The sequence below is a fragment of the Lepidochelys olivacea genome, assembly GCF_965140295.1.
Source record: "Lepidochelys olivacea isolate rLepOli2 genome assembly, chromosome: 7".
NCBI classification, from domain to species: domain Eukaryota; kingdom Metazoa; phylum Chordata; order Testudines; family Cheloniidae; genus Lepidochelys; species Lepidochelys olivacea.
In genome coordinates, this window is record NC_140417.1 from 90,785,489 (window position 1) to 90,809,197 (window position 23,709).

General features: G+C 39.7%; 1 protein-coding gene across 1 annotated transcript in view; it reads left to right on the forward strand.

The window, feature by feature from the left end:
• MINPP1 (multiple inositol-polyphosphate phosphatase 1) overlaps positions 1–23,067 on the forward strand; it is a 39,890-nt gene extending 16,823 nt beyond the window's left edge. Inside the window, exon 5 of the mRNA XM_084634844.1 lies at positions 17,119–23,067. Coding sequence (XP_084490970.1) covers positions 17,119–17,518 — 400 coding nt within the window. The 3' untranslated portion in view covers positions 17,519–23,067. The remainder of the gene's footprint in view (positions 1–17,118) is intronic.
• The last annotated feature ends 642 nt before the right edge of the window (positions 23,068–23,709 follow it).

Genomic DNA, 23,709 nt, shown 5'->3' on the forward strand with positions numbered 1-23,709 from the left:
AAAGGCTATTGGCAGTGATCATTCATGGGGAAAATTGTCCATCAGCCATCTGGAAGAGGGAGTGGTAAAGCTAGCTCTTGTAGTTGAGGTTTTTAGAATGAAGCATGTAGTTCAGTAGAACAAGACCACAGCTGTATTCGTCCTCCAGCCAGAGAGTATGAACTAAGATGTCTGTTTCAGTGGTCAGCTGCAACGTGTTGCATCAGAAATTCAAAAAAGCAGTTTGTGCTCAATGGGGAGGAAGGCGGCCTCCACGGACGAGGTGCATCTGGCTATCTCTTTCTAAATAGATCTCTGTGACTAGACCTCTGTTTTATTTAGTGGTGGAAAAAGGAATTTGAAATTCCTTTAAAGGCTGTTCAGACAGTGCTTAGCTTTGTCTTAAGTAGAGAGCACCCTTGTTAAAGATCTGCAAGGCAGCTGCTTTGGGTTAGATGCACGTTATTGCAGAACGCAGTGGATGGGATGCTGTAATTGAGCAGAAGGCTGCTTCAGGAGCCTGTAAGGCGGTAAACCCAGTTTAAAACATTAGAATGGATTGAGGAGGTCTGGACCTAGTATACAATAATAAGGGAAAGAGAAGTTTTTTGTTTTGTTTTCTTTTTTAAAGGTGTCATGAGTCTATATACACTTTTAGCCTAACTCAGGACCCCATGGGGTCACTCTGGCTTGTCCAGTGGTGATTGCAAGTTTTTCTTTGCTGCCCTACAGTAGACTTACTGCTTTAAAGTTCACATAGTTGGTTTCCGTCTGCTAGCAGGAGAGAAGGTTTCCATACATTTGGACCTTTATTCAAAAACTCTGAGAACATAAATAGATGCCAACTGTATAAATGAAAACTCTAATATTAAGGCGTATAAAACTGTTCAGCACCAACATTTAAGTTTGTTAAACTACCTGATAACTAATTTATCAGTGGGGTTATTTAGGAATGATATGTAGTGCAGGATGTTTTATTCTACAGTAACATTTAACCTCCTCTGCAAGGAGGAACAGAAGTAAACTTTTATTACATAAGGAACTGCAATTGGTAAGATTAAATTGTTATTTTAAACATATCATGTACTTCATTATGCTTTAGAAAACATAATATGAAAATAGCAAGTGATATGGGAAACCACATTTTTTAGACCTTTTGGATTAATGAACCTTCTCTCTATTCGAAAAACTTTTAAGTGTTACAACCAAGGCTTGGTTGGTCAGACCTACTGTTGGAGTTGGGAATCAAGCCAAGAGTCCAAGCCAGACCAAGGATCAGGAACAAGACAGGAAGGCAAGAACCAGGAGCAAGGCAGGGAAATGGGAAGCAGGGACAGATCAGGAAAGCAAGGCTCAGGCATCAGGATAAGAAGGCCAGATCCTATGGAGCTGCCAGATCCTATGTATCAGCTGGCTTGGAATTCGCTCTGTTGCCTGTAGAACTTCCTGTGTCATCTTGCAGTTTAAACAGTGTACCTAGCCCAGTCAGGGACTCTGGGGTTCTTCTAATCCAGGGATCTCAAACTCAAATCACCACGAGGGCCACATGAGGCCTAGTACATTGGCCCGAGGGCCGCATCACTGACATCTTTTCATATAAAGATACAAAAGTCCCCGGCCCCGCCACCACTCTACCCCTCCATGCCCCCATTCCAACCCCTTCACCAAAGTCCCCACCCCAACTCTGCCCCCTCCCTGCCCTATTCCAACCCCAGTTGCTTCCTACTGCCAAACTGCTGTTTGGCTGCGCTTAGTGCTTTCCAGGAGGGAGGTGGAAGGAGCGGGGAGCCACACTTAGGGGGAGGAGGCAGAGAAGAAGCAGGGCAGGGGCAGGGATTTGGGGAAGGGGTTTTTTATAGCTTTGCAGGTATTGAAATAAAAACTAGATTAAAAACCCAAAAAAAAATTTATTATCAGATTGCTGTCACTGACTGTACCCAGTAAGTATTTACTACTAGTCCCTTAAAAAGAATTCAGAGAAAACCATAAAATGGTAAATGGAAGTGACAGAGGAGGGAGGAAAAATAGGTGAGAAATAGTCAAGCAATGTATTTAAAAAGGCCTAAAACATACTCATTCTGAGACTTACAAAAATTCATTTGTTGTTATGTTTTAGATTATTCAGATTTGTAATCTGAATAATGTTCATCTAATTTATATCCTTTTTACACTTTACTCACTTTGCACATACTCTCTGGTTTCACTCTGGTTCTCATGCAGTAGCAAAAACACAGCTGTATTTGAGTTTCAGACACAGGAGGGAACACTTAAACACTGAGAATTTTGTGAACTATATGACACTGTTTTTTCTGTACTTCTGTCTATGGATACTAGATGAACAGTGTGCCATCTGTACAGCAAATAGGTCAGAATGCATATGCCCAAGTCATGGTCCTTTTCTGTTTAGGTAATTAAACTATAAAACATTACAATGGAGTTTAAGTTTTGAATAAAAACAGCATGTAGTTCCATCACAGAGCAGAAGATGGCAGAATTAAAACAGTGAAGACTTGAATATAATACTCTGAATTAGCTAATCTGTTCACTAAGTAATGCTTAAAAGTACATAGATATCTATCTCCAACCACTATTGCATCTGAGCATTTCATAAATATTAACTGATCATCCTCACCCCTGTGACTCAGGGAAGTATTCATGATGCCTATTTTACAGATGAGGTACAAAGAAGTGTCTTCCCCAAGGAGTGTAGGGTAAAGCTGAGGCTAGAACCCTAACTTCTGAGCCCCAGTCCAGAATTGTAACCACCAGACCAATTTTCCACTATAATTCTAGTAAAACGCTGTTAGTATGTGTATTTTAAACATTATATATGCATTCATTGCTCTCTACTCTTGGTAGAGCAACTTCAAATTGGTGAGCAAATGACATACTGGGCAATAGTTATTCATTCATAAACAAATTATAGCATACCCTTTTGTGGGATGATACCTCACTTCAACATATGTCACAGCTAGGGAGTGGTGTGTGACTTCTATCGCAGTTTACCCTTTGCTTCCCTATCAGAAAGTAATTTTTCTGCGGAGAAGCAAAGAAATCTGCAGGGGACGTGAATTCTGTTCACGCACAGTGGCACAGCATTATCCCCGGAGTACCATATCTACGAAATCCACCGTATCCACCACTGCCCCGGAGCTGCTGGCTGGGACTTTCTGCCCTGACGACCCCATCAAATGGGGGTCATGCCCAACACTTTGGGAACCGCTGACTTAGTAAATGGTAGAACCATTTTTCTCAAACTGTAAATGACCAAATAGGATTAGAATGGATGCAACCTTAACCATAATGGGTGCAGCTGTTCCCATTTTGAAATAGCATGAGCAAAAAAGTCTAGTTTAAAAATTCTTTCTCTTTCTTAAATCTCAGCACAACTTAAAAGCAAAGTATTTTCATTTTCTTAATATGAGATGTAATCGATCCCTTGAAAAGTCTTCCTGATAAAACTTGTGTTCTCTAGTCAATACATACATAATATTTTTAAACATGGCATCAAAATTCTACATCATTTTTGTTGTTGGGCTTTCTTATTTTTAACTGCTATGTACATAAGTCAGAATTCCAGTTAGTGTATTTAGTTTTCTCTGAACAGCTTGATTTTAATCTAGTGGCTTCAAAATATTTGCGCAAGCTGAGGTAACAGATGTCAGCATGTATTCCTGTTCCAAAAGCTGCAGAAAACTTTGTTCCGTGAGTTCAGAAAAGATCTAGAACAAGGGATGTGTGTTTCTGTGTCAGTGTTTCTATTTAGTTTTGGTGGCACACGAGTGCTCTAATAATCTTGATGAACTGGTTCATAGTATAGCTGAAAGTCCAGTGATTGTGTCATTTGCTAGTTGGGATAATGAGGCTTTTTCCCTTGGCCAGTGATATGGGGAGACCTATGGCCTGATACAAAGCTTGTTAAAGTCAATAGGAGGCCCTTTTTCTTAGGTAAATAGCATGTTTAAAACAGATACCGTATCAGGTGTACCCTGTTTAGAGCCACAACCCTCCATTATTGAGTGACTGCTGCTCATTGGAGGCTTTTCGACTTTGTCAAGGCTATCAAGCAGTTCTGGTTATTGCATTGCTTCACTAGTCATTTTAGAAAATCAAACCTCAGTCATTTTTCTACTTTTACATTTGCTTTTTGTGATATCCATACAATTAAAAATGACTTGTCCTCCTGCTTTGTTAAATATGAATTTCAACCACATTTGAAATATCTTGTGGGATTCCACGGCTTTAATGACTGAAGCCACAGCTCTTGCGTCTATTTTAGAAAAAACATTCCTCATAGTATGTTTAATAACTTTGCATATTTTAGTCTGAGGTGGAATCTGGTTTCAGATGTTCATCCACATGTCAGGGATAGATTTGATAAAATATTGTGTGACTAAATGTGTGAAGTGCTCTCTTCTTCAGTAGTTTGTTGGTATTTGGTGCTGGGTCACTGTACACTGTTAACTCCTGCTCAGAGTTACACCAGTTTCAAATCTCTTTGCTTGTGTAACTCCCATATCCACTGTGCCAAAGTTGAATCAATAGGACCATTCTGTGAAAGTAAATCAGTAAGACTGTTGTGGGGCGAATGGCATGTCAGGAGCATGACTAACTAGCCCATGATTACTTTGTGGGCTACACTTGGGATTAATCAAGTGCTCTAGGGTGGTGCCCAATTAGCTCATAGAGCAGGTATACTAGAAAGAGGTTGCTAGAACACTAAAGGAAAAGATGCTTAAAAGGAAGGGGGAGGGGAAAAAAGGAGCTCTCCAGAGAAGATCTGCAACATACTGGAAGGAGTTCACAGCAGGTAGAGTAGGCTTCTGTCGGGGTGAATGAGAAACCCAAGAGAATGGTCAGGGTCCCTTGGCAAGGGAGACATTGACAGAATTCCTCTCACGAGGCTCTGAGAAGAAAGCTGGTGTAGGCGTCCAGACCAGAGTCCTATAGGTGGACTCTGGCTCCTGGGAAGGGGTTAAGAAGGAGCGAGATCTGGTGGAAGAAACCCCCAGAGAGCAGAGTAGACTCCCATATGGGAAGCCCTGAGTTAAAGCCAACAGTGGATAGTAGAAACCCACAAGAAACAGGTTATGCTCCCATGGGAGAAGTCCTGCGATTGGACCTTTAACTGGGAAGACAGAGACCTCCACAGCAAACTGCCGGAGCCCCGGAGTAAGGCAGGAAGCGTGGGGAATCCTGCTGGAGAAGTAGTATCTAGTTTGGCTTGAAAGGGACCAAAGAAGAATTATTACTTTGGATTTGTTAGGGCTTTCTTTTGAACCTTTTTGTTCCCTCAGAAGGGGGGTTGGATTTTGTGACTTTGCCAGGGAACTGAGCCCTGGAACACCTCGTGAGAGGAAGACAGCTAACAGGAGGTACCGGGGATGAGGACCCCTTACAGCGTCACACCCTGACACAATGGGCCACTATAGGTGGTGAGTAAACCACCTTCCTAGACCTTTTTATTGAAAAAGCTAGCTGCTCCCATTTCTCTTGGGAGCTTTAAGGCACCCTAGAGAATGTTTGTTTCAACTTACTGAGTGATGAGAGTGAGTGGCGAAAGGTTGGGATATCTTACCTAACACAAAATACGTTGAAGTCTTGTCTCAGAAAGCCTTTTAGTAGTACATAAAAGATTAAAAATGTAGTATTGGAAAATCCTCAGAGACACTGAAAAAAAGAAAAGGAGTACTTGTGGCACCTTAGAGACTAACAAATTTATTGAGCATAAGCTTTCGTGAGCTACAGCTCACTTCATTGGATGCATGCAGTGGAAAATACAGTGGGGAGATTTATATACACGGACAACATGAAACAATGGGTGTTACCATACACACTGTAACAAGAGTGATCAGGTAAGGTGAGCTATTACCAGCAGGAGAGTGGTGGTGGGGGGGACACCTTTTGTAGTGATCATCAAGGTGGGCCATTTCCAGCAGTTGACAAGAACCTGTGAGGAACAGTGGGGGTGGGGTGGGGGGGAATAAACATGAGGAAATAGTTTTACTTTGTGTAATGACCCATCCACTCCCAGTCTTTATTCAAGCCTAAGTTAATTGTATCCAGTTTGCAAATTAATTCCAATTCAGCAGTCTCTCGTTGGAGTCTGTTTTTGAAGGTTTTTTTATTGAAGAATTGCCACTTTTAGGTCTGTAATTGAGTGACCAAAGAGATTGAAGTGTTCTCTGACTGGTTTTTGAATGTTATAATTCTTGATGTCTGACTTGTGTCCATTTATTCTTTTACGTAGAGACTGTCCAGTTTGGCCAATGTACATGGCAGAGGGGCTTTGCTGGCATATGATGGTATATATCACATGAGTAGATGCGGAGGTGAACGAGCCTCTGACAGTGTGGCTGATGTGATTAGGCCCTATGATGATGTCCCCTGAATAGATATGTGGACACAGTTGGCAACGGGCTTTGTTGCAAGGATAGGTTCCTGGGTTAGTGTTTTTGTTGTGCGGTGTGAGCTCTCCTTACCTGATTGCTCTTGTTACAGTGTGTATGGTAACACCCATTGTTTCATGTTGTCTGTGTATATAAATCTCCCCACTGTATTTTCCACTGCATATATCCGATGAAGTGAACTGTAGCTCACGAAAGCTTATGCTCAAATAAATTGGTTAGTCTCTATGGTGCCACAATTCCTCCTTTTCTTTTTGCGGATACAGACTAACACGGCTGCTACTCTGAAACTGAAAAAAAAGGACATGCATCCAGGTCTCTGAGAAGCTGCTGGTTAAAATTCTAGGCATGTTTAGATAAAAACTAGTGATTTATATTTGGTAAGTAAGTTAGCTTTGATATAGTATTTTTCTTTCTGATATGACACATATTTCCTTTACTTGAAATATATTTGAATTAATTCTTTTTCTTTCATTCATTTTTAAAACATCCTTAGGCCATAAAGTGGGTTAGATTTAAAAGTAAATCTTATGTCTGCTGTGTAATTCAAGGAAAGTAATAATTTCAATCTCTCCTTAATCTGTTGTGATTTCCGTGGGCTCAGAGCAATTTATTCTTGAGCAGTAAGTCGTTTTGAACTTTAGGTGTAAAACTCCAAAATTTCTTGTCTTGGTCTACTTTTGGGTATTCAGGAACTGACTGGAACATCGCACTGCTTGATATGCACCTACTGTACTTTCGTAGTTACCATAAGGCCATTCTATTTGCCTTTTAAAATTAGCCCTCCCATAATATTTGACAGACGTGGATCCCAAAGTCTGGTTTTGAGAACTGGTTGGAGTATGTTTTCAATGAATACAGTTATTTTGCCATCTGTTATGAAGTGAGGATAACTGAAGATGCAAGCCTAGAATATCTAGATTTAACGTTGGTTCTTCAGAGGAAACACAGAACGATGTTTAGACCACTACCCTATTGTCCAAGTGCATAGTTAGAAGGTTGACTATCAAAAATGAGCAATCTCCTTTGCACAATAATCTCTTAATTGCACCAATATTTTTGACAAAACTTTTGTGTGCCAGTAATTAAGTATGGATTCATAAACTCCATTGAAATTCTTCTTTGCATCACTCTATTTGAACAATAAAACCCCGCAGATTTTTATGCATTAATTGTAAGATAGCTTGTTTGGATTTAAAACTTACTCCAAGAGCAAGATACATAATTTCCGTGTGCTTCTGTGCTTTGCAGAAATGGCCATAATGTTCAGCTGTCTGTCTGTCTTTTTCTTTCTTTTTCTTTCTGTCTTTCTGTGTTAATGTTAAATGGCATGCATCTTTTGGATGCCATGATAAATAAACACAAGAGGTAGCAGTCTGGTACTCCGGTTTGTGAACAAAGTCAAAATTGAATATAATTAGATGTGCAAGGTGTTACCGCTTCGGTTGATCTGTGGCTTCCTATCCCATGTCAGCTATTTCTTTAGGAATTATGGAGATAACTCATTTAATGGTTGCCAGTACACTTTGAAGAAAAGGCACTATTTCTTTGTCACGGAAGCAATTGATAACTGGACTTAACAAGCTTGCACAAATTAGAGGACAACTGATCAGTGTGTTACATAACATTAAGAGCTTTATTTAAGGAAATGGTCATATGATCGTTCTCATACAAAGGCTTATGGTTTCATACATAGAGGATTTTCATTTGATCTATTATATATAAACAATGAATATATGGTTTATAAGGAAAGATCTGTTTTTGAGTTTTCTTAAGTTATTGATGTTTTCAGGGAAGAAAACAGCTACAGGTGTCTCAAAGGTAAATTGATCTGTCCAGTAAGATGACGATTAAACATTCATAGAGCATAAAATATCAGCTTTAGTAACAGAATACAATGGGCAGGTATTGGGTTAGTTCTGTGCTGAATAGTTTTTAATTCTGATTGCTCACACTTTTGTGTTAACTTGCAATTCTAAAGAAACATATTTCTCAATGGCAGTTTATCAAGTGAAAGTCACTGTTAAGGGGGCCTCGTGACTTTCATGACAGTATGACTCCTGGTCCTGTAAGAGAACAATAGTTGGTTTATATAGAAAATAAATAAGGATGTTAAGATTTAAAATCTAAGCGCTCTGCAATGAACAATTGGTGTACTGTAGCCAACACTATAGGCCTCTTATGCTTTCTGCTTTCTAAAATGTCATTTGGAGGTTTCATATGCAATTAGGGAGAAATGCTACTTGAAGTTGAGGATAAGTCATATTTGTTTCCTTCCCTATGTCACCCATACAACAATGTCAAAACTATACTCGTTATCTGAAATTTTGCTTGTGATTTTTATGTCATAAAAGAATTTTTCTGGAAATTTCAAGGCAAATTAGACAATGAGAAGATTTTTCACTACTGGAAGTTTTTTCTTAACAGTTCTTGTGTCATAACTTCTTCAAGTGCTGATCTTTATGTGTATTCCACTGTGGGAATCCACGTGTCCAGAGTTGGAGCATTTTGCAATTAGTATCCAGTGACCCACGCCTGTGTCCTTGCCCTCCTTGTGCCTCCAGCTGAACAGATAAAGGGTGGGGTCGGCCAACTGCCTCTACAGTCCTGTCTGTACCATGAATCTAAGTATGGCCCAAAGCAGATGAGGAGGAGGGTGGATAGTAGAATACAGAGAGAGACCACACATCTTGAACAACCGCCAGTTATTATAACATAAGTAACCTCCTCTTCTTTGAGTGCTGGTCCCTATGTGTATTCTACTGTGGGCAACTGACGAGTTGTACTCAAGAAGGAGGATGGCGCAAGGATGCAGGGAGCAGAACTGTTTGAAGGACCACCATCCCAAAGGATGTGTCAGTAGCAGAGGTGGTAGGGTCTAGTAGACTGAGCATGGGACTGGATAGTAGCATTTTAACAGGAAACATACTTTTTAAATGTACAGCCTTATAAGAATAGTGATTTTAAAAGTAGGTGAGGGAATGCCTGGAAAACTTACACATATACAAATGAGCCAGTCCTGGTGATGAGTGTTCTTGAATAGTAGGAGAATTGGCCAAGAAGCTTCCAAGGGTAAGATTATGGCTTGCCACTACGTCACCACCTAGAGTAAAAGATTGAGCCCCACTCCCTGAGCGGCCTGCTTGGTTTATGATTTTGGGTGTGAAGAGAAGTGGAGAGGCATAGGCTCTGGGGTGATGCTGCATGAACTTGGTGGAAGGGGAGTGGCAGATACATAGTGGTCCTTCCTCTTTATCCCACAACACACTGGCCAGCTAAGCCAAGCTGGTGTAAGGAGGGAGTAGCCCATAAGGGTCTTCAGTAATTTATATCTTCTAGGATGATACAGTTACGTGCTGCCCCTTACATGGAGGTAAGGGGTAGGTCACAATCCAATCCCAGATCATGGGGAGTCAAGAAGAGCTAGTAAAGTACCAGAAAATGGAGAGAAACAAATGTTGTGATCTTGAAAAAGGAAAGGTGTCATCCTGACCTCTATTGTCCAGTGTGTGTGTGTGTATGGAACGGCATCCTCTTTATAATAATGGAATAAATATTCAGAGACAAACCTAAATCATCTTCAGGATAAAATCCTGAGCAATAAGCAATGTGGTTTTATAAAGAACAAATTTGGCTAGAGAAGCTTGATTTGAGGGCGTGCTATATTATTCAGGAATGGAATTACAAAATAAGTGTTTGAAAGGGACACAGGAAATGTTGCCTGGCTGTAATTCAGTTGAATTTAGACTTACAAGTACTCAATGCTCCAAGATAAATTTTAAATAACTTTGTCTGTCAGTACTGTCCAGTGAATTGTAGGACGGTTAATATAGCTTATTTTGGAGAATGGAGTGTTCCCTTCAGATTTTGTTTAAGTATTGTATGTGTCCTGTTTTCTGTCCTAGGTGAGAGAGCCTGATATGTTGTATTGTTTTCTGGAGACCTTGGTACCAGAAACATATTGACAAACTGAATCAGAAAGATCAACAGAAATAAATAGAAGGCAATATTGCTGTGGGAGGAGGGGCAAGGAGCAAATCCTTGTAGGTGGATGGGAAGGTAGAAGGGAGATGCAAAAAACTTAGTATTTAAAAGGTGAAACACAAAGAAGATAGAATTGTTCAGGGTAATACAGAGAATATTAAAAATAATTAAAATGGGACAGCTAAACTGAATGTCTTAACAAACTTCTGGTAGTAGAAACCCATTTTTTTGGCACATCTAAAACTCAACTAGATCTAGCACTAGGAAATGTATATTGGGGAATGATCCTGTGTTAGATGAGGACGGTTTAGATGATAGGCCTTTTCAATCTCTCTTGTCTAAGATTTTGTTAGCTGAAGTATTGAAGATGATTACACATGGATAAGTCCCTTCTAAATTGTTTTGGGGTTGAATAAACTTAATGATTGTGCTCCACTGTTTCTTTTTAGCCTTGTTTCTGGGCGCTTTCATTTTAGTTCTGCAGTAAATCTGTATAGCTCAAACCTTGCAATGGGGCTTTGTGCTTGTGGACTTACGCCAGTACAATGCCCCCATTAAAGTCACTGGGGCTGGGTAGAAATACAGGAGTTCACCCACACAAAGCAGTTTGCAGCATCATGATCTTAGCTGCTACAATAATATTTATAATTAACTGGACTTGATCTACACATGATCAGATGCAAATCATTGGATTTGTGAGGATGAAGAACACCATCCTGGTGCTTTATTTTGAGGAGTTTAGGAGTACATAGGCATTTTATTGGTAGTTTGCATGGTGGCGAATTTCCCATCCCTATGATGCTTTCAAATGCAATTATGTGTGAAGGTGTACACCATTATCTAACAATTATATAAATTGCACTTAGAAGAAGGGTGGTGATGGTCATAGATTCCCTTCTGAGGGAGATAAAGGCATCCATCTGCCAACCTGACCTCCCAGGATGTGTGGTTTCTGCCTGGAGGCCAAATCCAAGGCATCATGGAAAGGTTGCTGAGGCTTGTCTGGCTCTCTGACCACTACACCATGTTACTCATCCCATGTGGGCATCAATGATACTGCCCGATATGCCTGATCAGACCATAGTGACTGCAAGGGTCTGGGAGTGAGGGTTAAAGAATCAGGCACACAGGTAGTGGTATCATCAGTCCTTCCAACTGATGGTAAAGGCCCAGGTAAGGATGGACACATCCTGGAGGTCAATAGAAATCACTGCAGATGGTGTCAACAGGAGGACTTTGTCTTTCTTGACAATAAGGAGATGATCTGTGGAGGAGGACTACTGTACCTGACAAAGGGGGAGAGCTTATCCACAACTTCTAGGGAACAAAGTTTCAACCAGTGTGGTCGAAGACAGCATTTTTCCTGAGCTTCTGTCTATCTGTGTAGCTGGAAGTGATTTTTGGCACTTAGGACATAATTTTCCCATTCAGCATGTGTGTACCTTACTGCTTATTAAAGGTAGTATTTAGAGTAGGAATTATCATTTTACAGGTGGAGAAACTTTTGCAGAGGTTAAACCCATGATCCCAGAAGTCAGCCAAGATTCCAGTTGGCTCATGAACTGAATTCTGTGTTCATGCTGCTTGACACTGTATAGAAAGAATTTTTAATAACATTTTTGGTTCTAGCTTTAATAAACTATTGATCATAAGATACATAGATATAGATTTGTATAGTTCTGAACCATGTTTAATTTGCTTAAACGAGGTTAATTTACATTTATAGTACATATATTTATACAGCCTCATATAAATAACTCCTTCAAGGAAATCAGCAGTGTCTTGTCATTATGATGGCAGTTTTCATAGTGGTGAAATTGACTCCCTAATGGTCTACTTTCAAGTGAAGTATGTGTAGAGATGCACATAACTATAGAAGAGTTATATAAATTAGCCCTATACAGCACTTGAGGTTGTAACTAAGCCCTGCCATTACCATCTGAAGTAAGGGAATTCTCATAACTCAAAAGGGAACTAACTGGAGAAGTATCTCTTTTTTTTTTTTTTTTTTTAAATGACAAAGCAAAATAAGTAGCAAACTTTGGCATAAGTTGCTATGAATTCTTCTTTTTTTTTTGGGAGGACTTGAATTAACTCACTGGTGCTGGACATTCTCCAATTTCATATCAGTGTGGACATCTTCCACTTACCTTCATGGCCCTTGGAAAAAGCTATAGTACCTTCTTTCACTTCTTGGGTTCACTTTTTTGTTTTTGTTTTTAACAGGAGTCTTTTTTTCTAGCATTCTCCTCTAGCTGCTGATCCTGTAATTCTGGGAGAGACTGGCAGATGCAATTGTAAATTGGATATTGCCAGTCTTCCTTCCATCTTTTTTTAGCCCCTTTTATGGTTGGTTCTTATTTTCCTACTCCTGAGATGGTGCATTCTTTTTGGCTATCTAGTGTCCTCAGGAGTTTTACCTATGCTCCTCATTATGACTATGCCTGGCCCCTTTACAGATGTGCTGAGGTGGAAAAGTTCCACGTATCCTTTCTTGAAGTTCTTCCTACCTCTGGTCACAATCCAGCCTTCAGTTAGAAAATGTGCACGACGTCTCTGCATAATGAAAGTAGAGAGAGAATAAGGCAGTAGCGTCTGCCAGAAAAACAAATGTTTCCTTGGTAGTAGCAGTTGTGAATGGCTGCAGTAAGCTAAACATAATTCCCCTTTTTTAGCATGATACACGAACACAGAATCTGATACTATGGATGTATATCGTTTTTTTTAGTGTGCAAAATAGATAATCCTGTGGTAGTTATACTGCACCAAAGAAGAAATATACCTTTTTTTAAAAACTATGAATTTGTTTGCTCTGGTGTGATTTGAAGTTCACACTTAAAAGTTTCAGAGTAGCAGCCGTGTTAGTCTGTATTCGCAAAAAGAAAAGGAGTACTTGTGGCACCTTAGAGACTAACAAATTTACTTGAGCATAAGCTTTCGTGAGCTACAGCTCACTTCATCGGATGCACAAATGCTGTAGCTCACGAAAGCTTATGCTCAGATAAATTTGTTAGTCTCTAAGGTGCCACAAGTACTCCTTTTTTCATTTTACTTAAAAGTTGTAACCTCAAAAAACACACTTGAATTTTATTGCAGTTTGATGTTATTTATTAACATGAAGTGCTAATAAATTGTGCAATTAACATAATTTATACCTTAGCACTAATTTGCCCTTATCTCTTGTATGTTTGTCATAACAGTTAGAGGTTCTGAATGGCTTACTGTACCAGAATTGCTGTTTTGAAACCTTAAAGCTTGCCAGCTTCAAGATGATTGCAACTTGCGGGCTTTATTAAGTAGTCCTAGGTGCTATCCCTTGGATTCACTCTAAAACATGAGGTGATTTAAAATGGCGCTGTCATATAAAATGCTGAGCTGACTTAAGTATTTATCCAGGGCATTTGAAGAGGAACAGTATCTTAAATACAAGTTGTATTACTTTGCTAAACAATCTTTGCTTTTTTCCCTAAAATAAGCAAATGGCCAAAAACAAGAGACCCTGGTCGCATCTCCCCTAGGTTACCTTAGTTACACGGTGTAATGAAGAACCAAGCATTGTCATTCTAATAATTCACATTCATCAGAACAAAATACAGTGAAAACTATATTGGCTATCCAAAAACATTGTCTTATTTACGCATCATGTTTTCGATTGTTTAGGCTTAATAACAATGTGTTAGAGTTTTGGCAAACTTTTCAACACACAAGTCTCATGATGGAGAGCAATCTTGGTGTTATATTTTGAAACAGATGGAGATAGGTGCCTTCTCTGTGTCCCCCCCATAATCTCCCAAATCAATCCTTGTAAGGAAACTCCACTTATATAAGACTCCATAAAGCTTACTTTATAGTGGTTTCCTGCTTATCTGCCTCTTCCCAGGGTTTCTGCTGGGGGAGGAAGCAATGGGATCCCAAAATTTGTCTTAAAGTTCATATCCAAGTTCTTAGCTTGTGATTGATTAGACACGTTAGTTAACTTTGAGAGGGAAGAGGTTGAACCTGACAATTTGCATGGACGATCTGAGATAAATCTTCATATATCATATGGATGCACACAGTTCAACTCTTCTTGACCTGTTTCAACATAGTTATAGTGCACTGCAATAAATCATAGATATGTAGGGCTGCAAGGGACCTCAAGAAGTCATATGGTGATCCACTGATGCTGAGACAGGATTAAGTATACCTAGACCATTGCTGATAGGTGTTTGTCTAACCTGGTTTTAAAAGCCTCCACTGATGGGAATTCTAAAACCTCCCTAAGTAATCTTTTCCAGTGTTTCTCTACCCTTTTAATTATAAGCTTTTCCTAATATCTAACCTGATTCCCCCTTGCTGAAAACTAAGTCAATTACTAGTTGTTGTACCCTCCGTGGACACAGAGAATAATTGATCATCATCCTCTTTATAATAACCTTTTACATGTTTGAAGACCGGTATATCTCCCCCCCCCGCCCCCAGTCATATTCAATTTGTGATCCACTATAACCCCAGATCCTTTTCTGCAATACAGTTGCCTGGCCAGTTTTTCTCTGTTTTGTATTTGTGCATTGGATTTTTCCTTCCTAAGTAAAGTACTTTGCACTTGTCTTTATTGAATTTCATTTTGTTGATTTTAGACCAATTTTGAAAGGTCATTTTGAATTTGTGCTTACATCCCCTCCTAGTTAGGTGTTTCCTGCAGATTTTATAAGCATACCCTCTGCTTTTTCATCCAAGTCATTAATGAAAATATTGAATAGTACTGGGCCCACCCTCTGGGGCCCCACTAGTAATGTTGTCCTAGCATGTCATTGAACCACTGATAACTACTTTTTAAGAACTGTTAATGCAGTTATGCACCCACCTTATGGTAATTTAATTTAGACCGTATTTCCCTAGTTTGCTTTAGAGAATGTCATGTAGGATTGTGTCAGAAGCCTTACTAAAATCAAGATTTATCATGTCTACTGCTTCCTCCTTAGCTACTGGGCTGGTTACCCTATCAAAGAAGGAAACTAGGTTGCTTTGACATACATACTCATATTGGCTAGTACTTATCACCTTATCCACTAGGTTTGAACAAATTGATGGTTTAATAATTTATATCAGTATCTTTCTGGGTATCAAAGTTAGACCAGCTGGCCTATAATTCCCTAGGTCCTATCTGTTCCCCTTTGTAAAGATGGGTTCTGTTTGCCCTTCACTAGTACTCTAAGACCTCCATGAGTTTTCAAACATAATCACTAAAGATTCAGCGATTACTTTGGCTAGTTCCTTAAGTACTGTAGGGTGTACTTCATGTGTCCCTGCAAAATTGAATACATCTAATTTATCCAAATACTCTTTAACCTGTTTTGACCCAAGATTGTTTCCCTTTGTCAATATTAAATGTGTTTCACATGAGGTCATAATTAACCTTTTTAGTGAAGAATGAAGTGAAATAGGCATTAAACACTTCAGTTTCTCTGTCCTCTGTTGTTTGCTTTCCTTTCCCGTTAGGTGATGGACTTACAACTAGCCAGGAACATAAAGGATAAAAAGTAATTCAGTTACAGTTTTGCCTTTCTGATTTTGTCCGTACATGTTCATACTATTATTTTGTGCTTTCCCTTGTATGTTCTTGTCCTTGTTTCCAGTTTGTACAATTGCTTTGACTTTCAAGTTATTAAAAAGCACCTGACGTAGTCATTGTTCTTAGTGATGTTCTTATCTGTCCTCCACCTTGGGATAATTTGCTGTTGTGCATTTATTATTGTGTCTCTCTTAGAAACTGCCACCTCTCCTGAATTCCTTTTCCCATAGATTTCTGTCCCATGTGACCATGCCTACCATTTCTCTGATTTTCATCATCAGATATTTTTATTCTGCTGCCCTCACTCTTTCCTCAGAATCACAAACTCTTTTTTTGTGTGTGTGTGGTCACCTTCACACAAGTTGCCTTCCACCTTCAGATTGTCAACCATTTCCCCCATTTGTCAGAATAAAATCTAAAATAACCAGACCCTATTTACTCCCTCTACCTTCTGAAACAAAAATGCTGTCCGCAGTACATTCTAAAAACTTGGTGGACAATCTGTGTCCTGCCATATATTTTTTGAACAAATATTTGGGCAGCTAACGTCTTCCATTATCACTAGGTCCTGTGCTTTGGATACTTCTGTGGTTTATTCTAAAAATGCTTGATACACTTCTTCTTCCTGATTTGGTGGCCTTATAGTAGATTCCTGCCATGACATTGTCCCTGGTTTTTTTTCCTTTTATCTTCACCAAGAGTCTTTCAACAGGTTTGCTTTTCACCAGATATCAGAGCAAGTGTCTTAGTATATAATGGAACCTTCATCTGTTTTTTTCCGTGCTTGTCCTTTCTGAACAGGCTTTGCCTGTCTATACTAATATTTCAGTCATCTGAATATTTCAGTAATGCTAAATAAGTCGTCATTTTGTTGGGGTACTAGAACTTCTGGTTACTACTTAGCAATTAATTGATAGTAATAGTACTTAATAGGTAAAATACAGCTGCTAACGTTTTTTAAAAGTGCAATTACATTTTTGATTGTTACAAAATGCATTTTAAAATGTTTTGGTTTTTTTAAAATAAAAGGTTTCAGATAGTTGGACACCTCTGTTTCCAAATGGGTTTTTAGTAAACGTCAGTGTAAAACAAATGTTTAAAATAATCTACACTTTTTGCTAACAACTGAACGCTAGTATTTGCTTTTAAACACAGATGACTATCTTGCTTATGCTTCACTTTTATGTTTTCTAGTTCCATGCCCATTTCTTCACCTGTAATCCTGCAATTTGGACATGCAGAGACCCTTCAGCCACTGCTTGCTCTAATGGGTTTCTTCAAGGATGAGGAGCCCCTTGCCGCTAACAATTACGAAAAACAAATGCATCGGAAGTTTCGTAGCGGTCGCATTGTGCCTTATGCCTCAAACCTGATATTTGTGCTTTATCACTGTGACCAAGCTAAGACCCCTGAGGAGGAGTACCAAGTACAGATACTATTGAATGAAAAGCTGCTGCCATTTCCTCACTCGGAGGAAACTGTCTCTCTGTACACAGATCTGAAGAACCATTATAAGGACATCCTTCAAAACTGCCACTTCAGTGAAGAATGCGAATTATCAAAAACTAATGATACTTCCACTGATGAACTTTGAGGGAGCAGAACAGAGCAAATATCATGGAAATTGATTTCTGGTATGCAGTTTGGTGTGTGTGTGGTGAACAAGTGTTTCTCATCAGTGTTGGTTTTTTATTTCCTGCTCATATATTCACATTCTTCTCTTACATCTTTAAACTGATAATAAATGCTTATTCCTATGTCTTAATTCAGGGATTTCTTAAAATTCTAACTATATTGTCCCTATTGCGTGAGCATAATTTTGAAAATAATTTCTTTAATTAACCTGGCTGTTGGGATAAGCATTTGTTACAAATATGAAGATGCAAGGTAAAGTATATTTATACATTTATATGCATTACTATATAATTTATTTATATTATTCCTGTTTTCTAAGCTTGCACAGTAGATAGGTTTAGTGGACCAGGAGACTTTAGCTTACCAGAATAGCACTTAATGGGATTGATGGCATTTCCCTCTCATCTGACTCCCTCGTTCTGTCCTTCCTTCTGTTTCTTAGTGTTTCTCTGATGTCTCAGGCATAAAATGATCCTCTCCTATTTGCTTATTTTGCAGCTAGATATTGGCTGCCCTTTCAGGGTTCAAGAAGGAAAGGGCGCAAAGTGCTTTCTCCACAACCACTGTCTAGGCAGGAGTCAGCCATGATTCTAATTCCTGCACTCTTCTGAGCATAGCAGCTTCCTTGGATAGTGCCCCCAGGGGTATTATCCGTCCAAAAAGACGCAGGGAGTTGAATTTCCATGGCATAAAGCCTTCTTCAGCCTACCTGCCAGAGCTAAATGGTCACTGAGGGAGATGTGTCCTGAATTTTCTGAAGCCGTGCAGTGGCTGTTGCTCTAGAAGATGTACCAATCCTCTGCCAGTCTTATAGGTCTCCTTCAATGTCACACTGTTCTTGTTTAACAGTTCAGGGTAAGGCGTACGAATATTGCATGTTTGGCCCCATTCAGACTGGATTTCCTCATCCTCTGACAAGTGGTAGTGATCGTGAAGTCTAATAACTATCAGGCAGAGATTTTTTTATTATTGTTCTGGAACCAAATGCTATCATTATATTAGCCACCTTGGGCTTTTTTGGCTACGTCTACTCTGCAACTGGGGCTGTCCTTCCCAGCTTGGGTCAAAAGACATGCACTAGTTCCGCTTGAGCTAGCGTGCTAAACAGCAATGTAGCCAAGAGTAGCATGGGTGGCCACTCGAGCTAACCACCTGAGTACTAACCCACTGGACACCCTGGGTTCATACACGTTTGGCTAGCCCCAGCTACTACCTGTGCTGCCTCCAGGTACACTGATGGTTTTTGCATGCAGCTCGAGCAGGGCTAACATGTGTCTGTCTACCTGAGCTGGGAAGCACACTCCCAGTGCAGTGGAGATGTACCCCCGTCTATGTGCCAGCCAGTCCTTGAAACAGGACTGTTTATTCTAAAAGAATGGACTACTTGTTCCTTGAGTACAGTATTGCTAATTTTTAAAGGAGATTGCACCTGTATTAAAGTAGGATTAATTGCCACTGAAAAATGTAAGATACTGTAAAGAAAATTTTAATATAAAGAATGCAGATAGTTACAAAGAATAAGTGTCTGAAATAGAATACAGATACGGAAAACAGTCAAATAGAATCCATTATCATGATTGTCTCATTAGGCAGATCAGATTGAGAAACGTCAAGACCCCGAGAAACATCAAGACCCATAGAAACTAATGAAACTCGAGCAGTTGCAAAATTATAAGGAGTAAGATTCTAAGTGCCTAAATCCCACTGAGTTTCACTTGCGTGCTATTGAAAATTTTGCTCATGTATTCTATTGTTCGCAAGTCATATTGGTTAATTGAATGAGTAGGGTCAAATCAGATGATAAAATAACTTTCTGGAATATAAAATTTGAACTCAAAATAATTTTGAAATAATTTGATTTTTAATACGTTTCTAATGGAACCATACCTATATTTTTATAGTTTCAATCTGTTTTGCAAGGCTTAGCATTATGCTGGGCAGTACAATGCTGTATTATAAATATGACAATCTCAATGAAGGGATAATGGTTTGTCACTGAATGGAATTACTAAAACGGTGGGAATTTCTAAACATTTGGAAACATTCTTAGTGAAATATTAGTACCTTTAGTAAAGCTAAATCACTGCAGTTATCTTTTAAGTGAATCAAGTACTGATAGGATGGATAAGGAACATCATTCATCCTGAAGCAAATGTGGCAAAGAAATGAACTGTCAGTATTTGTATGATCTTTTCTGTTTTATCTCCATCTTCATATCAGCTTTTTCTCTTGCTTGATCCTATCTTGAAGCTATAGTAGTATATGACTTCAGTTACTTGTCATAATAAGCATTTTCATAATACTCATTTTTATGGGCTTCACTGCAGGAGCAAGTGGGAGAAAAGCTATGAAGAATTAAACTTTTTCTAAACACACTTAGCTTAAATACAAAGTAAGCATAAGGAATCGTGAAAAGCCCCCCTGAAACAAATAAACTTCTGTTTCCAGGAATGAGTCACCTTGTTTTAATGAGACTGTGTTCTGGTTTTGAACCTTATGGGATGAAATGTTTTCCCCATTGAAGTTGGAAGTTTTTTCCACTTCTAGGAGCTAGGATTTCACCTATGAAGTTTATTAAAAGGGATCAGATGACAAAACTGGAGTATAAAGACAAATTGGACATAAGCCTCCTATAACTAAAGCAGCTGCCTTGTTCATTCACTTAAATTTGCTCCAAGATGGAGGTACCACTGAGTAGTCCCATCCACTGTAGTGCATGGAGACTTTTGGGGGGTGGGGTGGGGGGAGGAGGAATGTGTAAAGGGAAGCGGAGGTGGGTTCTGTTTTTCAGTGGAGGACAATTCAGTAGTGTCTGCCAGTCAATCAATGTGCTTGGTGGAAAATCAGTTTGAAAATTGAAATTGTGCTATTTGGGTACTGCTGTATTATGTGTAAGGTGTTTTGGAAAACTGAAGCTTGATTTACTCGTTTGGCATAATCAAATGTTTTTGGAGCTGGTTATTCCCGACAGTGGCTTTAATTTTGCAGAATTCTAATAAAAGGTTACAGATGCAAATACATATTTTGAAAATGTACTACATGAATGTTGTAACTGCTCCTTAAACTTTTAACTTGGGTTGGGTGATTTTAGTATAACCTGGTAAATTTAAAATAAACTTGCTGTATAGTAAATGAAAAAGGAAACTAAGAAAGATGGTAAGTGTGCTCTATTTCAGAGTTGGGTCCTAGTCCTGCTGTCAGCAATGCACAGGTAGACTGCTGTGTCTTGTGGCCAATTGCATGATTGGAACCTTAATGCCACAGTATTCACTATGACTTGAATAATCTTTTTCCTTTGGCAAGCTTTCTAAGTTATGCATTTGAGACCTTACTTGTGCTGATGCAAGGTACTCCTTGTTTCTGGAGAGGTATGAGCAAAACTAATTTGTTACTTTTTTAATAGTAAAATCTTGGCAAAGTAACACTGTAGGTACGTTTTACTTATCAGTTGAAGCCTTAATTTGCAATCGTTCTGCAATCAAAAACACTCTGACTACAACATTGGATCTCTTATATTTAATGCTACTATTGAATACTTGAAATAGTCTTTACTAAGAATTGTTTGAAGCTAGAGCAATCTTTCTGGCATCTTTTAGCTGACCACCTCTTAATTTTTCATACTAAACAGCAAATCTCAACGCTGTAATTCTGGCTAGCTTAAAGTTGTCCAGTATTTTTTACTATATGTAGTATGTATTTGCAGAGGTGCTGTAGGTGCTTGGATGAAAATAATTGGCTTTGGCCAAACCTTTTAGTACTGTGAAGTATGAAAAGTCTCACCCTATTTGGTGTAAAGAGATATCTAATCTCAGTAGCTCTGTCAGCAACAATAACTACACAAGGGTCTCTGGCAAATACTGCAATTTCTTGCAAATACAGTTAGTAACTGCTTTATTTGAAATTTTATATTAGCATAATCGTATTGATGTACCTTTCTCTGGTTAATGTAAACCTTGAAGTGGGGATTGATGTACATTACCTACATAGTAACCAATAACTTTATTTTTCAATTTGTATTTTGGAATGCATTGTATTTACTGATCTTTGTGGGGGGTCTTATTTGAAAGGATAATAGTATGCCAAATTAAACTTCTAACAGACTATATTAATATTTCTGATACACAACTTAAAGGAGTGAAATGCAATTTAAAGAATTAGAATAAATAACTATCATGACTAGGGCCCTACCAAATTCACAGTCCATTCTGGTCAATTTCACAGCCATAGGATTTGAAAATTAGTCAGTTCCATGTTTTCAGAAGTTTCCATCTGAAATTTCATGGTGTTGTAACTGCGGGGGTTGTGATCCAAAGGGAAGGTTGTGGAGGGGTCGCAGAGCTCTTGTAGTGGGGTCATGGGATTGCCACTCTCACTTCTGGGCTCTGAAGGCAGTACCCCTGGAGCTAGAGGTGGAGATGGGTCTGACCTAGAGGTGCTACTGGGAGTGTCCCAGCCGGGGGCTCCTAGCTGCTAGTTCTGGCCAGATTGGGGAGGGACAGGACGAGCTCTTCCCCTGCACAGCCACTCTTGGGGCAGATCAGACCTGCTTCCAGGTATCTCCTGTGGCTGCAGGAAGCTTTGGGACTGGTCAGCAGCCCTGGAGCTTCCTGTAGCCACAGGAGGTTGCTGGAGGTTCAGGTGGGTACCTCCCCTGGCTACAGGTTGCTCCCAGCAGCACAGGGTAAGTACCCGAAGGTGGATCTGATCTCCCCCGCAAGTGCGGCCCTGCAGGGGAAGAGCAAGTCCTGTCCCTCCCCAGCCGAGCCAGAACTAGTAGCTAAGAGCCCCTGGCTGGAGTGCTCTCAGAAGCACAGGGGAGATCAGCCCCATCTCTATCAACTTCCTACCACTGCAGGAGCTCCAGGGCTGCTGCTCAGTCCTGGAGCTTTCTGCAGCTGGGGTAGGTACCCAGAGGTGGGTCTGATTTCCCTTCCCCGCCCCCCCACTTCCCACAAGTGGCTGTGCAGGGGAAGAGCAAGTCCTGTTCCTCCCCAGCCTGGCCAAGACTAGCAGCTGAGCCGAAGGCCTGGTAGGTTCCCCAGCCGTTCCCTTCCCCTCCAATAACTAGATTTCACAGGGTTGGTCTGATTGCATGGTCCATGACACGTTTTTCACAGCCATGTATTTAGTAGGGCCCTAATCATGACTGAAGCCAGTCTTTTTTAAAATAATTACAATAATATCTTAAGGAAAAAATGAGTATATTTCTTGCTCTCATCTTTTGTGCCCCAGAAATTTGACACTTTAAACATGTGTTTGTATAGCACCTAACACAGTGGAGTCCTGCTCTGTGACTAAGACTTCTAGGAACTATGGAAATATAAATAATATTGTGAGAAATATTTTTCTTCAGTAAACTTAAACCCTGAACATGTGTACCTTCTCATTGTAAATAAACATGCCATTTCTATTCCATTAAAGTTTAATTTCCTTGTATTTTCATCAGTGTAGCAGCTCTTGAGCATCAATTCAATGATGATTATATAGCAACATTCAATAAGTTCCTATTTTTATTTTTTGTTTAAAGTACTATTTTTGCCTTCATGTGATGATTTTTCATCTGTATTAAACTGCAATTGCTGAGAATTTTACTTCAATTTGCTTTACATTTCCTGTGTGATGAACAGCTCTTCAGAGAGCCTTATTGATTTTGCAGCTACGGAAGGAAAAATCTGGCTCCCAAAGCTGGGGGGGATTATACAAAAATCCATCTGCATAAAGCACTGTAACTTATAAATCACCAGATGGAAAATGCTGATTGTGTACAGCTTAAACTACATCTCAAGCTCTTTCAGTCCAATCCAGTACTTATCGAGCTGAGAAATATTTTTACTTAAATTACCCAATGACTATCAAGGGGGGAAAATGGGTGACTAAGACAATTATTCTCAACTTTGCCAGCTGTAAGGGAAAGCAACGGGGGAAGGAGCTTGAGAGGAGCAAGCAGGGGGCAAGGCCTCAGGAAGAGGTAGTGCAGAAGCAGGGCCTTGGGGGAAAGGACAGTGTGAGGGCAGGGCCTTGGAGGGAATGGGCAGCACGATGGTGGAGGGTTAGAGAAAAGGTGTGGTGCGAGATCTTGGGAAGAAGGGGCAGCAAGGGGGCAGAGGCACAGGTTGGTAGCCCCCACACTTCTAGGGAGCTTCTGCCACT